Here is a 23,330-nt window from a genome sequence, read left to right as displayed (position 1 = left end):
TTGTTAGAAGGAAAGTAAGTGATCTTAGTGAAAAGAGGATATAAGAAGGGCAAGGCCAGGAAAGCTGTAACTGTATTTATGCTTGCACAATGCTGAGGACTTTTAAATAAAGGGAAGTCAGAAGAAGCACTGGATAGATGTGCAGATACCTTCCCTCAGAAGCTATCAGCAGTGCTGCTGCTTGTTGACATGGATTACATAAAACCTTGCTGTAACCTCTGATAGTGTGAGAAATTTCACTTCACTTTTTCATTTCCCTCCTTATTCTAGGCCCGGTACCCATCTTTCTTCCTCTTTGTTATTTTCACTTTTGCAGGCTTACGATAAGCATCCCTTGCCAGCCTTGCAATTGCTTTTGACATCCCTTCTATCTCCACTGACTCTTCATTCAGACGCCAGGGCTGCCCTCTGTCTTTTCTTTGCCTTTACAATGGATGGGTGAGCACTCTTCTTTCTGATTCTTTTTAGTTCCTGATAGTTTTCTGTTCTCTTCATTGGACTGAAGCTGCTGTCCCCAAAGAGGCTATCTGAATTTCCTTTACAGCACCATTGTAAACCATTCATTTTTTCTTTCCCCTTCAGGGAGAAGTCCATTCTATTCTCAGACAAGAAGCTCTTCTCCAGTTGTGCCTGTCCCCTTGTCTCTCCATACCAGACCCCTGCTTTGCCCAGGTGTATTGCTCTTGCCTCCCTCTGTTCCTTCTTCGGTGTTCTGCTGATTTAGGGACTTCACATAGCTGGCAATTATTTCCATTTCTCCCTGTGTGTATACCCTTTGTACAAACCTCACTGCTAATGTTCAGCTGTAGCTGCTAGAACAGCTGATATCTCTTCATTGTAACTTAGTGATATCTTAATTGGACTGTAAGAAGTTTGGGGTGGCTTTCAGGAAATTCTTTAATTCATTAGCCCTTTCAGAAATGGGATGGCTGTTAAATGAGGCAATGGTTCTCCCCTTGACTGATGCACTGGAATTGAATCCAGCAACTGGAGTGCCCAATATAAGAGAGAGAACTCCGTGGTCTAGCATGTGATTGCTTCCAACACCTTTTTTGAAGCCACATAAGTGTTTGCCCTTAAACATACCCCAGCACTGTACATCTAGTAGATCCATGTAATAGGAGACTTGGTGCATTGTAACCCCATCATCTGTCACGCCAACAGGCCACGCTGTGGAAGCTGGGACTCTTGCCAGAAAGAAAGATGATGGACTTGCAGATAAGTTTGGTACCTCATAACATCCGTGCATTGGTCGCCTGTTTCCAATCAATTTAAGCTAGACATACAGAATTATATACAGGTTTTTGGTGTTTTTTTTAATCTGAATGAATAAGCACATTTCTCACAGTGGTGAGGACTTTTAGGTGCTGTTGCACATGGAACTGCTATGGTAGGAAATTTTTGTGTTGGCTTTAGTCTAGGTAGAACCTGAAGTTTCTTCATGAAGCCCATACACTCTGGTACAAGCATGCATGTACTTGCCTTGCTGTTATCTCTATGTGTCTGGTTTTGTTCCAGTACCACTTAAGTTGTTCATCTGCCATGACGTTTTCTTAGTCCATAGATGGTGAAGGTTTTCCATTTTTCTTATTTAAAGAGATCAGTAAAAAATACTTCACTGTATTTTCTACTCTTTCTCCATTTTTTCCCCTTGTGCTTGGCCTCACCTCCCAAAGGAATCAATCAGGTTCTTTGCTGACATAGACTTAGTCAAGTGGGAGGCAAGTTTATTTGAGACCTTCTGTTCTTTCCATATTTTCCTTGTTTTAAGATGGAACTGAAAGAGTAAAGAAACCGTTTCTATTTATTTTCTACTCTTGACAGTCATTGGTCCATTATTGTGCGTTCCTGGATATTTGCCTTAGTTGTCACAAACTAGAAAGAAAGAACATGGTCCTAGAAAGCCAAAGGAAGCAGAAGGTGTTGGGTAGAGGCAGTACAGGAAAGGGTTAATGTTTCTATTGCCTGTATTTTAAAGGTGACTCTATCTCTTTAAAAGCTTGCAAAAGCTTTGGCGCGAATGATGTCTTCAGCACTGTTTGGTCTTCATGACAGTGTTCATTTATGAAACAAGTTTTCTTAAACAAAGAGATGTGCCAGCGTGGCTTCTAGGAAGCCGAGTGACTCAGAAATCAGCCACTTCATCTGGCAGGTCATGTGGAGAGTGCAATGAAAGCTCAGTTTGTCTGGAGAGCTGCAGACACTCACTCATGTGGCAAGAAAGTCAGATCACTTGCTTCTGTTCCCTTTGACTGAAAGAATTTTGCTGTTTTTGAGTTGACTGAGTCCCAAAATAGTCGTGCTGGGGATTTACCCAGTCTCTGCCTTTGTGGGGCTCATCTGTGCAAGTCAGCAACCATAAGATGCAACCTACTGGCTTCCTGAAATCACAGGAGCTAGGCTACATGGTTCTCAGCTACACAGGCAGTAATCCAGCAGGAGTGTAAATCACGTCTTCCTCCAGCATCAAGGAGAAGATACGCTTATGCAGAATGCAGTTTCTTGCACGGAAAATGCATAGAGATGAGGTTGTTCCAGGAGCATGTCACCTGGAATAATCTGCAAGCTGGTAGGCCTCAGTTACACCCTTTCACAGGAGAGCTGGAAGGAAGTTCGTGGCATTGGCTTGGGAAATAGGAGAAGTATAAAGCTCCAGAGCTGGCATCTCTACAGAATTGTTGAAGAAGGAATTTGTCTTTCATTTTTTTTTAATACATATATAATCAGAATCTAAAAATATTCTTCCAACTATCCCTTGGCCTGCTGAGGCAACAGTACTTTTTGCCCTGTTACCACAGGATGCCAGTAGTTGGTGTTAATCATGCAGGTTCTTGCAAGAAGTTGTCTTTTTACACTGGAAATGGTATGTACAAGGTTCATGCCTAAATAGTACCTAAATGAATTTATTGTTGAATTGCAATTACAACATAACTTCATGACTTCTATGTGGCTAGATTAACTGGAAATAAATTGGGAAAAAAGCCTTTAATAATACAAGAGTAGTCTTGTTGTTCTTGATTCCTACTGCCTGTATGCCTGTATGCCTTGTATGCTTGTAAAGAAGAATGGAAGCCATCCAGAGAGCTCCCGAGAGCTGGTATGGAGCACAAAGGCAGAAACAGCGTATGTATTTGAAGGCAAGGAGAGAGCAGGCACACAAACAAGCACTATTTCTACACAAAACTTCTACAGCATTGGGAAGGTTTCCTGAGCACGTGGCTGTTGGGGTGAGCAGTCGTGGTGTGTCCCTAGGTGCACATACATGGATAGATGTTGGGCAGTCAAGTGTAAGCGTTTGTGCGGGTTTCAAACTGGTGCCTTCATTACAAGCTGCATTGCGTGCAAACTCCTGCCTTTATGCTTGGGGAGGTGGCTTGGAGCCCAGTGGATGCCAGCCTCCAGACACAGCTCATGGTATACAGAAGAGTCTGCAAATTCAGCAACTGTGTGCTATTCAGGCTCAAGTAGAGGTACAGATTTTTTGTGTGAATCACTAGAGATGAGCTCTTATATATTTAAAATCATTAATTTCAGACCTTTCTATAGCAGTTATTGTTCAGATCCAGGAAGACTGTATTTTTGGCTTAATGGTTATTAATTGGAATTTGATAAGCTTAACCAAATTAAATCAATGCAGTGGCATTTTCCCCTTTTCACACACTGTCTGAATCAAGTGTTCTAAGAGGTATGAGGTGCTCTGTGCCCATAAGTGGTATATTGGTTCTTAAGATTGTAGCAGCATTTTCACAGTGGGCATCACCTTGCTTCCTTAAAATAGAAACTCTGACCTGTGGTATTCTCACAGCCTCACTTCTGCTTCTCAAGTCTGCCCTGGACCAAATCATTTTGTATTAGCAAAACTGTCATATTTTAGCTCAAACTCAGTTGACAAGGCTTCACTTCTGGGGACATGTATCTTACTAGAAAAGCTTCACACAGAAACTTCTGCTGTAACAAAAAGCAAAATGCTACTATAAATTAATTCTATACTATAAATTAATTCTTCCTACACAATTAATTGCTAGGAAATAATACAATTTTATTCCACTTATTTTATTGTCCATATATGTTAGGACAGATGCCCTGCTTTGTCTACTGAGATGGGAGATGCTATTAAAAATACTCAATTACGTACCAAGAACAGGCAGTTAATAAGGCATATGGAAGTATTGTTAGAGGCAAGCTGCAGTGTTTATAGGAGAGACTGTCTGCAGTAGATAATTTTTTTCCCTGAATGGAACAAATGAATGGAAGTCCCTGAGGAGGATAGACTTTTTTTTTTTTTTAATTAAGTTGGTAATGGTATTTCATGGAGGTTGGGAGTACTCTTCAATGGCCAATAGGAGGATGTATCTGCAGAGGGTAATGTTTAAATTGTGGTTCTGTGCAATTAATTTTACAGGCTCAGCAGCACAAAAGACAGAGTGCCTGTTTCCTTGAAGTTAACCCCAAGCTGAGTCCTCACTGCAGACATAGTTTGCCGAAGATGATGCTGGGCAGAGCAGCTTCTTGCTGTGTCAGCTATGGAAGGCCACCTTTGTGCTAACTTGAAGACTTGTGTGGAAAAACCTCTGGCAGCCAGTCCTCCATCCTGCATTGCTTTGCTGAAGGTATACCGCGAGCTTCTGGTCAGTAAGATCCGGCACACCCAGTGTTTGCTTGACAACTTGATTAACAATGAGTACTTCTCCACTGAAGATGCAGAGATTGTTGTCCAGTTTCCAACTCAAGCAGATAAGGTATTTTTATTTCATTAACCAGCTTAAATTTTTTTATATTTTCAACTTACTGTTAGATTTCATGGGCATAATGTCTTTCCCAATCTTCATTATTTTGGACAATCACCACCCTATTCCTTGTGGGTGAGTGGCTCCAGAAGCACAGCCAGCACTGCTTAGAAGCCTGTTGGCAGCTGCAAAAATGATCAGGCTGATAATTGCTGTTTTGTCCCCTGAGCTGCAGCTTTGCCCTCTGATAAAGAGCTGACCACAGTGGCTGTTAGGCTGTGACTTTGATGCTCGCAAGCCTTCATTATCATGCAGAGTATTACAAGGAGAATCTACTTCAAGATGCCGAGGGACAGGTCAGCCTACTTTAGAGGAGATGAAAATTAAATATTATTTTAGAGTTTATCATTGCATGTTGTCTGTGTGCGTACTTTCCCTTCTCTTTAAAGTCCTGTGTACATTATGAATGTTTGCTTGTAAAACCGATTCAGCCTGGCACATTTGGGTTTGTAAATCATCTCTGAGTATCAGTAGTAAACATTTTTTCCTGTTCCTTAGACAGGAGAAAATTATCAGATGTACACAATTGCTCTTTGCATCATAACTTAAAACAAGCTCCTCATTTATTTCCCTGACCAGTCATGCAGCTTCAGAATAGTGTCACAATTAGAGGCAGACAAATCATAAAAGAATCAGAGACCTTGGACTTCACAAACAGCCCAGACTTTCATAAAATAATCATTCTTCCCAGGAAGTCGAAATGGTAATACAGTGCTCACTGTGTAAAAGCTCAAAGCTGAATAAATGCACACTGTATGATCATCTCCATTTCTTTTTGGTCAGCATAATATACATGATTGTTGTAACAAGGCTGGAGGGGGGGCTGTGCATCAAGAGCCTGAGCAGAAACAGAGAGCAGGCCACAATCATAAGTGAAATGGACTCTGTGGGAGCTTCTCTGAAAATTGCCTTTTAGAGCATAAATATTTGTCCAAAATACAGTGCTTTTGCTGTGTGCTATGTACCTCACAAGAGACTGTAGTCTGAACAAATCCTTTCTCTGCTTTAGAACTGAATTATTGATTCATCCTCAGCAAGAATAGGATCCAGACATTCAAAACGGGTAGTACAGTGCTCACTGTACCCTGTGTCCCAGGGAGGGTTCTGCTCTGAGGTTGCTACATACTGGTGGCACAGAGATCAACCTCTGATATGATTTTAAAGATAACTCTTAGCCTTGAACTGCTTCAGCCTCTGTCTGACAGCCATTAGTTTTAGTAACAGTTGCAGGCAACAATTACATTGTACAGAGAGAGAGAAAGAGAGCCCATTGCTGTGTTAGGAGAAAGAAATGTGGGCTTTTCAATCTGCATTAAAATCTAGAGAGAGATTCTGCCTACCCCATTATGGATCTCACTGTATCCGAGGTAAATCTAAATGTGACTGGAATATCTACAAACTGGAGGAATGAATCGAGGGCACTGAGAAATCCCTTCTTTCTTTTTCATTTTAACCAGACTGGGATTTAAAATACACTCTGCCAGACTGAGCTAATCCTTTAGATTCCTTTTTGGGGGAGTAGTATTTATCCACACTGGTTTTGGTTAGCATGTGATTTAACTACAAGTTCAGACCTTAACCTGCAGAGCTATCTTTCTTGCAACATCTGAATACAAACAGAAGATGAGTTTTGTAATGGTTAAAATTCAGAACTAGATTTTGAATTCAATTTTTTGAAGCACTGGTTTTGATTCTGTTTTGTTTCATTCCAAAAGGGATCCTAAGCAGTCTAGCAGTTTAACTGTGACAAAATGCTATGCACCAGTGTTCTTTCTTGTGCTGTTTCTTCAGGTTCGCAAAATTCTAGACTTGGTTCAAAGCAAGGGAGAGGAAGTTTCAGAATATTTCATCTGTGTCCTGCAGAAAGTCACTGATGCTTACTATGAACTTCAGCCTTGGCTGGATGAAATAGGTTACCAGCCTTCAGAGAATATTTGTAGTAAACCTGTGGTAAATACAGATCCAGGTAAGATCATGCATCTGTCTCCCTTTCCTTAGAACATCCACTGTTTGGGAGGTTCTATCCAGGTGACCTGAGAGTGAGTGAGTCTAGGCAGGCACAGCCTGAGAAAATAAATGCGCACCTGCTGTGTTTGCTAGCAGAGCTAGCCAAATAATTAAAGGGCACGCTGTATAACGCAAGAGTCACGTTGATACAGTATCCTGTTTTGCTGAAGTCGAGCTCTTTTTGCATTTGTTTGTGGATATATAGCATCATGGCATATCCACTTTCTGCCAGGCTTCTGTTACTGTTTATTAGCAACATTGTCACATTTTGGCAATGGAATAGCCAGTATTTCATGCTGAGGGCAGTGGACCAAGGAGGCAGGCTGCCCGGAGCGGCTGTGTCTCCGTGCAGGTTTTCAAGACCCAGATAGACAAAGCCCTGAATAACCTTATCTGATCTCACAGGTGGTCCTGTTCTGAGCAGAAGGTTGGACTTAAGACATCTCAAGATCCCTTCCAACTGAATTATTTTACGGTCCTAAATAATGACTTTTTGTATAGTCAAAGTGTAGCAGGAATATGTGTTTTCCTTGTGAGAGGTCTTTCATACTGCATAAATACAAGAAGTACTTTGCCCCCATCAGAGCTAAAATTTCTCTAGTAATAAATACATGAGTCAACATTGCACAGTAACTGGGACTTTCATTTTTTGCGTCAGTTTAGAAAAATATCATTTGGGGTTCCTGCTTTCTAAAGCACGTTTTCTATTTGCAATAATAAAAAATACCAAACAGATTAGGAAAGAATGGCCACCTACCTGAATCACAGTAGAATATAAATAAGTGAACCAGCAGATTCCAAAACTAACCTGTGACCAAAAATCCCTGCCTTTGCTGAGAGTCAAACAACCTCTAACAAAGCTTCAGGGGCTTGACTTTGAGCCCCATCTGAAAGATAGAAGCCTCTTATTGCAGTGCAGTGTCTTGGAGTCAGTGTTAGATTTCAGGAAATGGTGACTCATATGCTAAGCATCTGAATTTTCCATTATTATGGCAGCCTGAATGCATAGAAGTCATCTGCCAAAAAAAAAGCTGGTCTTGAGTAAGAATTGTTTTAACCTGCTATCCCTCAGAGTTCCCACAGAGGTAGGTAGCAGGCTTTTTAATAGTAGTTATTTTAATAATAGTCCACTGTCTTTTTAGTTAGCAGGTATTGCCAAAAACTCAGATATGAACTGGGACGGGACTCCAAATTCGTTATGTCGTATGCGCAGAGGGAAGAGATGCTGCTGGAAGAAATCTACTCTAACAGTATTATGGAGATGGTCAATTTTACCAATGAGAGCCTGGGTGAAGTGTGTCAATTACAAGCCCTTTTTGATGATGCAGTTGGGGTAATAAATGAAGATGGAGAGACTATTTATGTCTTTGGCGATGCAGGAATTGGAAAATCTATCTTGCTGCAAAAGATACAAAGTCTTTGGGCCAAAAAACAGTTGGATGTAGGGGCTAAGTTTTTCTTCCATTTCCGATGTAGGATGTTTAGTTGCTTTAAGGAAGATGAAGCTGTATGTTTGAAAGACTTACTCTTCAGATATAATTGCTACCCAGATCAGGACCCCACGGAGGTGTTCCACCACATCTTGCAGTTCCCTCACACGGTTCTTTTCACATTTGATGGCTTTGATGAGATCTATTCCAACTTTGATCTCACTAGTGTTCCTGAGATGTGTTCACCCAATGAACCCGTCCACCCTCTGGTGCTGCTGGTAAGCCTTCTCAGAGGAAAGCTTCTTAAGGGATCCAGAAAAATTCTTACAGCACGGACAGGAACTGAAATCCAAAGAAATATCATTAGAAAGAAAGTGTTGCTTCGTGGTTTCTCCAGCAATAACCTGAAGGAATACACTGCCTTGGTTTTTAAAGATGCGGGGCAGCGAACGCTGATACTGAACCAGCTGGAAGCTAATCCCAACCTCTGTAGTTTGTGTTCAGTGCCTTTATTCTGTTGGATTATCTTTAAATGTTATGAACATTTCCACTCCATGTTTGACAGCCATGAGTTTCCAGACTGTTCTGTTACATTGACAGATGTATTCTTGCTCATGATTGAAGTCCATCTAAACCGGTCTCTGAAAACAAGTTTGCTGAAGAACGATGTCAGGAGCCAAGCAGAGGTGTTCAAATCAAGAAAGGAAACTCTTCTAGCTTTGGGTAAAATTGCATACAAAGGGATGAGGAACTCTATCTTTATCTTTGAGCAAGAGGAGGTCTCATCAGCGAACATCTCTGAAGAAGATTTGCAGTTGGGTTTTCTCAGGACAGTTAAAGGTTACAGTGGCTGTGACGATCAATCCGCTTATGAGTTCTTGCACTTAACCCTTCAGTCTTTTTTCACCGCTTTGTACCTAGTTATGGAAGAGAGAGTGGGGATTAAGGAGTTACTTCAGTTTTTCAGTGAATGCTCTTCTGCTGAGACTGCCCAGCGTACTTGCTTTCACATTCCTTGGCTGAAGAAACCACTCACAGGGGAGGATCCTTTCCGAAACAATGAACACTTCCATTTTACCAATCTTTTCCTTTGTGGCCTGCTTTCCAGATCCAAGGAGAAGCTCTTCAAACATTTAGTTTTGCCTGCAGTCATTAGAAAGAAGAGGAAGACACTCATCACATACCTTGGGGGGAGCATGAAATCCCATCTGAAGGGTGTCACTCGGTCCAGGCTTCTAAAGTACAATCAGGTGCAGGTTCAGCCAAACTTTGTTTGGATGCTGAGGTGTCTTTATGAGACTCAAAATGAGACAGTGGGAAAGCTGGCTGCGAAACGCATGCATGCCAATTACATCAAGCTTACATACTGCAATGCCTACTCTGCTGACTGCAGTGCTATTTCCTTTGTCGTGCATCACTTTCGAAAGCGCTTGGCTCTGGATTTGGACAACAACAACATCAATGACTATGGGGTGAAACAGCTGCTACCATGTTTCAGCAAGCTTGCAGTCATCAGGTAGGAGTCTGTGCAAGCAGATTGTTTCTTATCCTTGGTTTCTTCCACAAACTTGGGCTAGGGGAATCTGTCTTCAAAGTGGAGAAACATGAGAATTCTCATTGCTGCTAGAAATTAAAGTGCAGTTGGCCTTGAAAGCAGAACCCAAACACTCAAAATAGCCCCAGGCAGCTTGATTTGGATTAGAGGTTTGACTATCTCCAACTCAGCCACTTTCAGGTCTTTTGGAATATTTGATGAGGCACGAGCAGGAGGAGGGGCAAGCGCATTTGAAACTCAAAAAAACAGGACTAGTTAAGTCTGTAGGTTTAGTTAGCTGTATCACAAGTAGCTTTTTTCCTCAAAAGAGGATTTTTATAGGAGAACGTGCTTAAGGGAAACAGAAGAAAACAGGAGTGTTTCATCCATTATCTAAAGATTGCCTGAGCCTATCTCTGCCCTAGGACATACAGGGTAAGAGAGAATCTATCATTCACCAAGTAACAAGTAATGCCTGACAGATACTATGAATTTCTTGCTTTAACATCCTGCTCAGATGTGTGGTTTACACAGAATAAAGCTGACGTGTACTTACGTTATGAAAGAATATAGTTGAAGTGTTAGCTGCATTATTTCTAGGAGGTGATTTGGAGGGGAGACGTGAACTGGTATAAGCAGGGCAAAGAAACTCCACCTGTAGCTCCACCTTTGTGTCTAATTGGGACAATAAATCAGAAACATCCAACACCCCATGGACTGGAGTTCCATTTCTTGGACAAAGGTTTTCACAACCTTTATTAATTGGATCCTGATTGTGTTGTGCCTTTCAAGCCTGGCTTTCAGCAGGTACAGAGAAGGCTGTAGGAGTGGTCTGGAAAGCTTGCTTTTGCTTGGGTGTCAGATGGAATTTCTGCAATCCCAGTACGCACAGGAGGAAGATGAGGTGTTTTCTCTGGTTTCTGATTCTCTGCATTGTATTGTTTCCAGTCCTATGGACAGCTTCCAGAACATTGCCTTGCTGATTTGAGGCTTTTTGTTTTCTTTCGTTTTTGAAGTGAACCATGTAATACTGAGGTCACATTTCCCTTGATTGCTTTTAATATATGGTGTAAGAACTTACTGAAATCTCAGAGGGAAATGCATAGACCTCCAGTCTTTCATTGACTCATGGGTGATAAACACATGTAGTCTGTATTGACTCAAACTCTTTTCTCTCCCCTCATTCCAGGCTCAGCGTAAATCAGATCACAGATCATGGAGCAAGGATATTGTATGAAGAACTCTCCAAGTACCAAATTGTATCTTACTTGGGGTATGTACCAACTGGGAGCGAAGCACTGGGTACTGCTACTGGAAAATAAAACTGCCGTGCTGTGGGAGCATAGGTGGGGTGGAAACCAAAGTTACCTTCTCGTCTGCTGAATATGATGAGGCATTTTGTGTCAGATATGATTCAGCTCCTGTCCTGTAAAAGCTCACCAGGAAAAGGACCAAAAGCTTCCTCTCCCATTGCACTGCTTCAAGGGATGGCCTCCCACTCTAGTCAAGCCCATCTGTAACAGAGCATGGACTGCTGTCAGGTTACTGATCTGTGTGGGCATGCTAGCTTTATATTTGAAGGCTTCTGCTAGCACTTTTTGGAATGTTTCCCAGGAAACTGTCCATTCAGCCAAGGTGAAAAAGCTTCAGGAGTGTAGAGAAAAACTGTGTGTGTGTGTGTGTGTGTGCACGCCTATGGATATGTGTATAGTTGGCTTTGTAGCCAGGGCCTTCTGCTTTCTCAGTTGCAAACTGATTTATTTCTACTGTGCAAAGCAGATAGAGCTTGGTAGAAGGGAGGACAAGAAACAGGCTGCTTTAGATGTCATGTTTACAGGTCCCTTTTACTGTAACCTTGTCTTTTATCATAGAAAGTAGCAATTTTTAAAAACCATTATTTTTTAATCAACCTAATACTGGTAGGTGTGTTAGTGCTGGCTTCCCACTTTTGGTTAAGAGGCTACATAAAAATGTCTTTTTGAAAAGTGATCATGAATACCAAGAATTCCCTCCTCCTTGCCGTGCCCTTCTGCTCAGATGTCTGATCTTCAGGAATCCCCTTTGTAAGGGGATTTTATGGCTTTTAAAAAACCAAACACATGTCCTTCTGGTGTGCTGCCGTGCTTTTTTTTCCCTTCTGATTTATTGAATATTATTGCTGTACTAAAACAGGAATAAAGGGAAGATTTGTTTGCTTGAGAGGACCATGTAATTAAAATGCTTACATATAAATATTTTTCTCTGTTAAGTCTATTCTTGTATTTTATATCTACCCCTTCACAATATTAACTGTATATCAAAATAGAAGTACAACCCATTGTATATTTGTACAGAGCCATACAAAAAAGATGGATGCTGTCTGTGCATTATAAATCACCCAGGTTGTAAATATAGAAGTGACAGCAGGAGTAACCTATTTTTACCAATGTGATTTTTCTTTAAGCTTATACAACAATCAGATCACTGACATTGGAGCCAAATATGTTGCAAAACTTATTGAAGAGTGTTCAAGCCTTGAATATGTTAAGTAAGTTTGTTTTTGTTTTTGTTTTATACTTATACAGTATCATAATTGAGATAAAGAAACTTGAAAAGAGGAAGAGTAAAGAAAAATGACCAAAAAAAACCCAACTGTTTCAAACAAAATAAAATAAATTGATTGTACTTACATATTTTTTATAGTAGCCTAGCAGTAAATGTCAGCATCTTTAATCCATAGTCTTTACTAAAAACTGCACTGCACTATCAGCAGTAGGAGGCACCAGATCTTTTCTTAAATCCAGTCTGATTACCTGAATGAGGCTTAAGTGCTGCATGAATCTTACTGGCCTTTGTCATGAATGAATTTGCTTGCATTTAGTATCAACCTTCTGGTATCTGGCCTTTTGTGGGCTATGGCAGTCATGCTGTGCCAGTGTCATTACCCCAGCTCTGGAGTAGCCCAGATTCACTTGAGAAGTTGTCTCCTTTGAGTCCTGGAATGTCTCAGATATGTGTTTGGCCATACACAACAGTGACTTAACAAAAAGGTACATCATTAACTGATGGTTTAGTTGTGACCACAGCAGAACACAGAGGTAACTACAGCAATAGCAACTGCTGGTGTGAATGTAGCAACCAGCAGCCAGGGATTGTTGGGTTCTAGGTGTTATTCTACCCCTAACTTGCTCTGAAACCCCACACTGGCCACATAATTCCTGCTTGAAATATTTGCAGAATTTTGAAACCCAGGAGCACTCTGGCTGTGTCACTGCTTTGACAGAGTGCTCTGTTAATTTAATCTTCTAACTTTCACCAGAAAAAAAAATGCTTGGAAGACAGTTTCTGTCAGGCTTCCTAGTATGATTCGAAATGGTTTTGAGATAGAGTGCATGACGTGCCTGCAGTCAAACAAACCAGACAAAAGTTTTAATTTATGCAAATGTAGTGGCTTGAGGGGTTTTTTTACAGTAATGTATGTGCAATTGAGACTTACCTCTCTCTTGAACTCCAGCCACTTGATATTCCCACACCAAAAAATGGAAAGATTCTATAGAGCACCAGCCTCTGGCCAGTGCTGGGCTGATCTGTGCCAGCGCCTGTAGCCAATGCTCAGAACAGAAAGACTTGAAATTATTAGTCTGTACTCATCTGCTGCAGTCTGCTCTCGACCTGCGCTACCAAGAAATGTTCTGTTCCCTGTGGCATCATAGAACATGCTGCGTGTAATTCATGTACTTTGCAGCAACAGCTGGTATTATGAGCTGTATTAAAAGCTAGGCAGGGAGCCTTGCCTTCAGGATCAGTTCCTACAGCTTATTTCTGACACACTTAGCGCCAAAATCAAGACTTTACAGTAATATGTCCAGCTTGGAGGACCAACGTACAAAATATGTTTTCTCTTAACTGAAGGTCAAATGCCTGCAGTATTTTTTACTATAGGTTAATCTTTGTTAACTGTAACTAGCATCCAGGGTTAATTAGCCTTAAATACCTGTATTGTTTCATGAGCTGGTGTTCTAATAGCTGTACTGCTGTAAGTGGTTTACCTCATCAACTCTTGTATTTTATGCAGAATAGGAGCAAACAAAATAACTAGTGAAGGAGGGAAGTGCCTTGCCCAGGCCATCCAGAAGAACACAACGATGTTTGAAATCGGGTGAGTTCAGTGCTGAGGAGAAGAGCACAGGGCTTGGTCTTGGCAAGATGTTTGTGAATTCCTTGGGCTTTCTTCCTTCATCCTTGCCTTCCTCCTCCCAGTCCATCCTCCACGGTGGCAGCAGAACAAACTGGTGCAGTAGCACAATGACATTTTCTGCTCAGGGCAATTAGGTGATGCTTTATGGTTCCTCCAGTTCGTGCGATGATTTTCTTCCTGTTCTGATGGAACCATAAAGGAGAGAGAAAAACTAACAAGAGGGCAGAAGATAAAGATAGCTTCTTCCCTTAACTGCACAGTAGCTGTTGTAAAGATATTTAGTCATTTTTAAAGGTCCAAGTGGCTTTATGACTATTGGCAATGTACATAGCTATGGCATGTCAAGGTTAAGATTATTGAATGTTCCACACCAAGTCCTGATAAATTTGTGAGCTGTGAGAATATAAAGGAATTCCACATCATCCTTCTGTCCTAAACTGGAGAACTTGTTATTACTGGAGAGAGGTCATAATGAAAACACATGGTCCATGCCCGCTTTCTTAGGATTGAAGCTAGATTGATGCTTGTTCCCTCTGGCAAATCCCATTTTCTCTTTCCATTCTGCAGGAGAGCATTCTTCTTAGAATGTAATACTGAAAGGAATTAAAACTTCTCTTTGGCCATGATCACAGTAACACTTACATATGAAAATCAGGTTTGAACAATCAGATTTTGGCCTTTGTTTTGTTTGTTCTAGAAGATTTCAAATATAGAATCAACAGCATACACACTTCTGTTGTCATACAGATGGTTCTGCAGTGCCATTGTGCTTGCTGTAATTTTCATGAAGGATGTTTGTTTTCTCCTTTGGAGGAAATAATCCCTCCAAATGGATTTATGATATCCTGGTAGTCGTGTTTAAACAGGTACTTTCAGCATTTTTGTAACAAACTGCTTTTGATCTGAAGGACAAAGAAACTCTTGGAAACTTACTGGAAGTAGATGTATTTAGTAGATACCACAAAGCTCAATGGATTTTAAGAGGTGCCAACTAATTACCCATCAAGCTGAGTGTGGCTTAGAGCTGTCAAGACAAGAGCTCTGTAAAAGTAAATAAGCAAGTAAATGCACTTCAGCAGAGTCTTTCAAACTTCAGAATACATGGTGAATTGACAAAGAATTTGTCCAGCTACTGTTATTAAATGTTGATCAAATCCCTGCAGCTATTACCTTCTCTTAGTGCTTTGTGTTATTAGGTTGCTTTGCTGTTAGAAACACTATTCCTTAGAAATGCACAGAAGAGACTGGGGTCATACAGAACCTGTGAGATTTTGATCCCTCCCTGGTGAGCCAGTGAGAGAGGAGATATTGCTGGGTGTAATGCTGATTTTTAACCTTTTTACTAGACTGTTCTGAAGGAGATGGTGAGTTTATTGAATGGTTGACCTCAGAAAGTCACCTGTTTGGGTATGGGCCCCTGTGCAGCTGTGCTTCTGGAGGTCATATCAGAATTATAGAACCACAAAGCAGGTCGGGTTGGAACAGACCTTAGAGCTGATCCATTTCTAACCCCCTGCTGTGGGCAGGGCTCCCACCCACCGGATCAGGCTGCCCAGGGCTCCATCCAACCTGGTCTTGGGGCATCCACAGCTTCTCTGGGCAGCTGTGCCAGGGCCTTACCACCTTCTGAGTAAATGATTTCCTATTAACATTTAATCTAAATCTCCTCTTTTCTAGTTTAAAACCATTCCCTCTTTTCCAATCACTATCAGCCCATGTAAAAAGTCCCTGTAGAAGAGTACAAGATTCCTTTATCCCAGAAGGGTACAGGGCAGCTGAAGGTTCACCCATTGCAGCAAGATAATCCCAAAGCACTCAGGCTGCAGCAGGCTGGTTGTCTCCTAGAGCTGCTCCTATGCTGTGGCCTTCTGGTAATGGTGAGTCAGAGAGGTGGATGGTGTGATGTGCAGGGAATGGAACAGCCCTGGCTTGGTGAGATGGTACCTGCCAGGCTTCTTGCAGCTCTCAGAGGCTGGGGAGTAATGTTGGGGGATGAATGGGGTGAGAAAAAGAGAATGCAATGCTGAGGGGCAGCAGAGCAATGCATCTGATATCTCCTGGTTTCCTGTCTTCACTAGGATGTGGGGCAATCAGGTTGGAGACGAAGGTGCAAAGGCATTTGCAGAGGCCCTGAGGAACCATCCGAGGTTGACAAATGTGAGGTAAAACAGCAGCTGAACTTGCCATGGAGCTCTTTCCCAGTGCTTTGTGAAGCAGTGGCTCTTTGGACCAAGTGTTAGCTTGGGCCACGATCTGGTGCCATGGTCATTGTTCTGTAACAGGCTCCTGGTGCAAGCAAGAGGCCATGTTGTTTGAATTGAAAAGCCCTGTGCAGCCATAAAGCAAGTTAAAAATGTTGCAAGGCTGTCATCCCTTTGATCTGTCTCCTTTCCTCATGCTGTAGAGGAACTGGCATTTGTGAAGACACCTGGTCACTGGGTGCCATTCTGGGCTGGAAGCATTAGCAGAGATGATGCCAAAGCTGGTGGAGAATCGGCCTCCAGGGAGCTCAGTGTTAACAGTTGCTGTGGTGAAGGTACAGCAGTTTTTACCAAAGTAACACGGGATGTGCTGTTTGGATAAAGATTAGCACATAGAATCACAGAATCAGTAAGGCCAGAAAAGACACCTAAGATCATCTAGTCCAATGGCCAGCCTACCCCACCATGCCCACTAAACTGTGTCCCTCAGTGCCACATCCACACGGTTCTTCAACACCTCCAGGGATGGTGACTGCACCACCTCCCTGGGCAGCCTGTGCCAATGCATTACTACTTTCTGTGAGAAGAATTTTTTCCTAATATCCAGCCTGAATCTAGCAATGAGGCGTAGTTCTTGCTGGAGCTCAGTAATTACTCTCTAAGTACCCCTCTGGAGGCCTTAAAGTGGGTGAAGTTGGCAGCACAGCACGGGGTGCAACCAGCGGTGTAAAACCAGCACCTTCCCTGCTACGATTACAACTCCTGACTAGGGATTTATAGGTGTGCATTGTGGCGGCTGCTGCTGCTGTTGTGGAGTTCCTCCATGCAGCGGGAGCGCTGGGATCGTTCTCTCCCAGTTCCCTCGGCCTCCACGTGAGGGAGGAGAGGAGGCTCCTGGCTTTCCCCACTAGGTGGCACATGGCACTGGTTTCTGCAGCAGTACCGATCTCAGGGATCTCTCCAGAGCTGCCATTTCACAGCCAGGGATTTCAGAGCTGGTGTCTTGTCCTCCTTTCAGTGAGCGTACAGCCAGGCTTAAAAAATTAAAAGCTGAACAGGTGCAGTGACCTAGATATATTTAAACTTAAAAGCTATCAGAAGTAGCCATCTTTCCCTAATTGCAGAAGCCATCCAGCTGTATCAGACTTGAAAGAAAACAGTTGGAATCTGAATCAAAGCTGCGTTGCATCCGGGATTCTCAGACAACTACACTGATGAATGTGCTTGCAAAAATAAGGAGGAGCAGCTGCAGGCTGGAGCCAGGTTTTGCTGGCACCTGTGCAAGGTGCATCTTCTGCCCTGCAGTGTGCTTGCACTGGAGTTCACTTTTGGTCTTCCAGTGGATAACCCTGGTTCATTATTTGAATGCACAGATGGTACCAGATAACTGTGGTAGCTTTATGCAAAGGTGAAGGGAAGTTGGGCCCTGATACATTTTACTTCTGTGTGTTTGCCATACTTAGGCTGAGAATATATGGTTTCAGCTGAAGTTAGGGATACTAACACATATGCTAGCCCTTAATTTATGCCATTGCTCCAGTTCGTCCCCTTCCTGCCTCTTTTTTGAAGCCATGCACTATTTTCAGTCTCTGGCCTGTCTTCTAAGGATGGAAATGCTTTTTGAACTCTCAAAGCCTGAAGCATAAGTTTAACTGGGTGATTTTGCCAATGTCTATTCAAAGAATGAAGAGCAGACTAAGAAATGTTTGTGGTTTGTAATGGAAAGCATGCATTTACAGGCTTCTCTCTCCCTGCACTACAGAAGGTATTGTGTTTGGAAGGGGAATGGGGCATTTAAGTGTCTGAACACCTCACTTAAAGAAAACAGTGCCTGGTTTGTAGTGGGAATGGGGATGACAAATGTGTGTACAGATCTATGTACTGCAAAGCACCACCCTCTCCTTGCTGAGAGCCACAACTTTCAAACTCACAGCTGCAGCTCTGCTGTCAGTCCCAAAAGTCACTTTGCTCTCACTGACAGCAAACCTTATGGTCTGTGTGACAGACCTGCATCAGGCTGCAGCCTGTGAACTGGTCTCACATGTAAAAGTGGGAAGGGCTCATTTGTTTGCAAAGTAAGTGAGCCTTTGAAACAGCTCAGTTCAGAGCTGGAAAACTCAGACATGGATCATCCAAGACAGCCATTAGTATTTGGTAGCAAGAAGGCCAAGCAACACTGGCTGCTTTTTAAACCTTGGTGTCTGTTTATTTCACAGTCTCGCATTTAACGGCATCACAACAGAGGGAGGCAAAAGCATTGCTGAAGCTTTGCAGCACAACAACTCCGTGAAAATATTCTGGTAATCAATGGTGTGCCCTGCTTCTCCTTCTATTCCTTCTCCAGAGCAAGGTGCAGCCTAATTTTACTGCTTCTTTCTTTCCCTCGTGCCACCTCTGCATTTTCACAACCAGCGCACTCTGAGATCACAGAATCATTGAGATCAGAATGGACCTCTGGAGATCATCTAGGTATATCCTTTGATGAGCAGTGGATTAGCTTTCCTGCCTGTAGGAGCACTGATACACCTTTGTTTCCTTGGGAAGCTGGGTCTGCAGTGTGAGCTCCTTACATTCCTGTAGGTTTTGGTATGGTGGTGAAGGACACCCCTCCTCTTTACACTCAACATGCTTAGGTGAGGCCAGGCCCAGCTTCACTGTTCTCCATGACAGAGGAGCTGAGGACAGCTTGCATTCCTTAGTGCTATTCACAGACCTCTGACAGGGTCCTGTGCAGCATTTTGAGTATTACTCCTCTGGCAGTGGAAGCAGTGTGCATAGAATCATAGAATCATCAAAGTTGGAAAAAACCTCTAAGATCATCCGTCCAACCACCCACCTACTACCAGTATTTCCCCACTAAACCACAGCCCTTAGTACAACGTTGAGCATTTCTTGGACACCTCCAGGGAGTGGTTCTGTATGTCTGTATGTAACTTTAGGAAGATTGGTTGGATTTCGACTGATGGGAGCAGAAGTCTCTTAGTGCCTCTGCAGACCACTGCCTGAAAGCAGTGATTTAATTCATCTGCCTCTGCTTTTGTTGTGCCCAGTAATGAGCTGGAGCTTCTCAACTCCCCTTGTCCCTACTTGCAGTTCTGCTTCATGCTTAATTCTACTCCCTCCATCTTGCTTTCCCCATCACTCACAGTTTGTGCATCTCTTCAGTGCTACCTGTGCCTTTCCATCTTTTTCCAGTGCAGTTCATGCAGCTTTCAGTTATTTTAACATTGTGAGAAAACCACAGTAGATAGATCAGTGCTCTGAGAAATTAAGATCTGACATCCTTTTGCCTTTTTTACTCCATGGCTTCTCTTGTAGCATGTCTGTGTGTCCAGACTTCAGAGGTTGCTCAGGCAGAAACAGGACACACACTCCACTTTGGCTTTCTAAAATGAAGTCGCTGACGAGTTGGAAAAACAGGAAACTGAAAAATAATGATAGCATCTTAACACAACGTTTTCTCTCCTACCTAGGCTGACAAAAAATGAGCTGGATGATGAGGCAGCAATGAGTTTTGCAGAGATGCTGAAGATCAACAAGAAACTGGTGCATTTATGGTAAGTTACATTCCACAGAGGCACAGTCTCTTTGGCAGTAACCGCATTAAAGCTTCACCTTCCAAGTCTATGTAGGTCACAGTACGCTCTCTGTGCATGGTCTGGATGCAGCTGACTGGTTGTAGACAGCTTTAATGGAAAGTTAATAAAGCTGCTGTCTAGTGTTTTGAACCTGCTTTCTTATAGGGAAAACTTTAAGCTGGCTGTGTGTCCTGCTAACTTTTGAACTGCACAGCTGCCTTGTTTATCTGTAGCAGCTCATTACTGGCCTCAAACGTAAATTTCAGAAAAATACTAGCAGATATCTAGCATAAAGTAATGTTATTGTGATCTCTACTGTTTGCCATCATACTGTGAAAGTAGCAAGCTCAATTGCTTGCTTTCAGCCAATATCCTTCAGCCAAGAACCTACACAGAACACTTATGTGGCCATTTGCCCCTTGCTTTCTTCTGTGGCACTTTCACTGACACAGGACATTTAGCCGTGAGACACAAATCCCTGGGAAAGCAGAGGTTCTTGTTTCTAGCAGTCACAAGGATACTTGTTAAACTTCTGGGAAACCACAGGCAGGCAGCCCTAATCCAGAGGTTCACAATAATTTGCCTGTGAATGGGGTTGGGCAGATGTGGGCTGTGAAACAAACAGCCATCCATTCATGCCAAGTGATTGAGAGAACATAATAAACAGAGTCCTTTTACAAGCTTGTACAAAACCTTTGCTAAGCGCACTTTAGCATTCCCTGTGTTTAATTGTAGTCCATGCCCTTAGGAAAGTACTGACTGCCAGAGGGAACAGATACTTGTGGTCTCTTGTAAAAACAGCAGAAGTTCTGGTGCCCATCACCCTGCAAATAAAAGGGAGATGGGAAGAGCTTGATTTCTTCATGCACAGCTGCAGATACATTACACTGGGCAGCGTGTCTGTGTCAGAGAGCCCCCAACATTGCAATCTCATACCAGCAGTAAAGAGTTCTCAGCAAAAACGTGTCAGCAGTGTCAGCTCGGTATCTCCAGAATGCAGCCACAGGCAAGCTTAGAAAGAAGCAATTGACACTCTGAGCTCTGCTTCTGAAAGTGCATCTGCAGGCATCTGACAAGCACTGTGTGCACTCCTCAGAGATGGAAATCACAACTGTCTTCCTGTTGCAAACTGACAGCTTTGCTCCTTGACATCAAGCTGAGCTCAGGCCGTGCATGTGCTATAAAACAGTTTGTGTGCCGGGCTGATATGAAGTGCTTTCTTTTTAGGCTTATCCAGAATCAAATTACAGCCAAAGGAGTGAAGTACCTCAGCGAAGCTCTCAAGGAGAACACAGCCATCAAAGAAGTCTGGTAAAGATCCCCTCCTCAAAAGCTCACTTTTTAAACTTTCTTTTCCTTTAAAACAATAGCATTAACTTTCTAGCCTAAAAAAAAAACAAAAGCAAAAACCACAAATAGAAAAACAACAAACACAGAGCAAGTTTCTATAGAGCAGGGGCTGCAGTTCCAGCAAGTTTCAAAGAGGCAAAAAGCCTTTGTCACTGGAACACTTCCCTGTGTTATGATATCAGGGAGCTCTGTTAGTTCATGTCTGTCTGTACTGCCGACTTGCAGAACGTGTGTTTGTGCAGAGCTGGGCCATTGCTGTGACAGGTTTTGCTTTTTGTGATTTATTTTCAAACTTAACATGTTTCTACCTCTAAGGAGCTCAATCCCAACAAGCAGGAGCTGGCTACATTTAATTAGCATTACTAATTTGGTTCATATTATTTGTGCTTGGATTTTCTTTGGGCGGTGCTCCAAGCACACGAGAAGTGCTAAGCTCTGAGGAGATTAACTTTTTTGTGAGATTTGCTTGTTTTAGATTAGGCAGGCATCAGGCAGTCACGCATGTGCACTGCAGGGCACAGTGCCAAGCACCACATTCCTTCCCTCACCTCTGGGAGCCTGGGAGTCAATAGAGTGGTGCTGGTTTTAGCGCTGCTGCTTCTGTATTATTGAACGTGACATTTATTTTTTAAAAATACGTATTTGTTTTAATGAAAGGACACTGAATTCCTGCTCACAAAGACAGTGACTCACTCCATCTGACAGAGGGCTCCCCAGGGATGTGGAAGAAGCTTCTTTCAAAGGCTGCTGCCAGCTGCCAAAGAGGCTGCAATACCCACCTTAGAAATTCTGAGTTTTCAAATCAAAGTCTGTCTTTTGGTTCTTGCTTGGCTTTTCAGGTGTGCTTTCTAACCCTCATCGTTTCATAAACTTTGTATTTTAATAGCATTTCTGGGAACTGCACGTTTCAGGCTACTTATTTTCAGGTGTGTAAATATCAATGTGGCCAGATTTGAACATTTTGCCATGTCATCTCACGTTAATTATGTCCAAATACTTAAGAGCTTGCTTTCTTTGTTGTCATGGAAGACTCAAAAGGCTGCGAAGACAATATCAACTTCTGTCAGCCATATGCTGCTTTTCACAGCAGTGCTGTCACCATTTGGCCCCAGGCAGCACCATGTTCCTGTACCCCTGTTGCTTACGGCCCTGTCTTCTCCAAGTGAGCTCATAGAAATCAGCCCATCATCCTGCTCTGTCCCATCCAGCTCTCCACTTCAAACCTTGGTAAAACAGAGGATGGGCAGCAGTCACTGCCTCCCTTTCACATCCCTTTTATGTCCCTACTTCTCTCCAATAGTTTGAATGGGAACCTGATAAGTCAAGAAGAAGCCAAAGCTTTTGAAAGTGAAGAACGGATCATTTGCTTCTGAGTGAGGATTTCCCCATTTGGACAAGCTTTGTGTTACAGAAGCTGCCACGCTTGGACTGCAGCGTTACAGAGGCAGTGCTCGTGGCAATGCCTGCTATCCCTCATCCTTTTGGTGAGTGGGAAATTGCCTTGGTAAATAATTAATATCTGTACAGTGCTTTGAAGATGGAACACCAAGTGTTAACAGAGGTAATCCAGGGGCATGTGTGTGCATTTTGATAACCGAGCTCAGATTTATTCTATATACTGCTGTGATTAATCTTTAACTTATTTATCTACATGAATCTACGCACACACGTCTATATGCAAGAAGACACAGGCTCCAAAGCACACAGCACTACTTGCCTCGTAACTGAAAATAATAGTCTGGATGGAAACATAGACTGTCTCAAAAGGCTGCATGGTACCAATGCTTTCAGCATGAATCCTCCCATGCCTAGAAATTAGACCCTCATTTTCCCACTGACTTACAGCAGTTGTAGGCACTGCGTTTTTTTGGAGAAACGGATACATGAGGCTCCAATTACTTTCCATAATCTTTTTTCCATATTGAAGCCAATACATTTTCTTTTATACAAAGCTGAAAGCTTCACTGCCATTTCTGTAAAATCATAACACAGGCAGTAAAACACTTTTGCCTAACATTTCCTGAGGGCTGCACAAAAACTGCCACCCCCTGTTCTTACAGTGTTTGTTCTGGGGAGAGGGTCTGGAGATGTATGTGACAAATTAATGAGGGGCTGTGCACTGCCTTCGCTCGTGGCCTGGATGTGGTGCTGGTGGCAATACACCAGTGTTAAGTTGCCTGGCTTCATGGGGAGGAAGAACAACTGAAAACCAATGGTGTCAGGTGGAAATCTCTCAGCAACACATCCACAGAGATTGCTTGGAAAC

The 23,330-nt window shown here is 42.6% G+C and overlaps 1 protein-coding gene across 1 annotated transcript; it reads left to right on the top strand.

Moving 5' to 3' along the window:
* Positions 1–4,523: 4,523 nt before the first annotated feature.
* NOD1 (nucleotide binding oligomerization domain containing 1) lies at positions 4,524–22,437 on the top strand (the record flags this gene model as incomplete). Its single annotated transcript, XM_079538597.1, has 11 exons — positions 4,524–4,739; positions 6,579–6,753; positions 7,937–9,740; positions 10,948–11,031; positions 12,202–12,285; positions 13,813–13,896; positions 16,014–16,097; positions 18,353–18,436; positions 19,610–19,693; positions 20,942–21,025; positions 22,365–22,437. The coding sequence occupies 11 exons, from the start codon at positions 4,524–4,526 to the stop codon at positions 22,435–22,437; spliced, it is 2,856 nt and encodes a 951-aa protein (XP_079394723.1).
* Between the last annotated feature and the right edge of the window lie 893 nt (positions 22,438–23,330).

This window comes from Tetrao urogallus, assembly GCF_951394365.1.
Source record: "Tetrao urogallus genome assembly, chromosome: 7".
Classification (NCBI taxonomy): domain Eukaryota; kingdom Metazoa; phylum Chordata; class Aves; order Galliformes; family Phasianidae; genus Tetrao; species Tetrao urogallus.
Note: the sequence above shows the minus strand (reverse complement) of the source record. Positions and strands in the feature narration are given on the sequence as shown.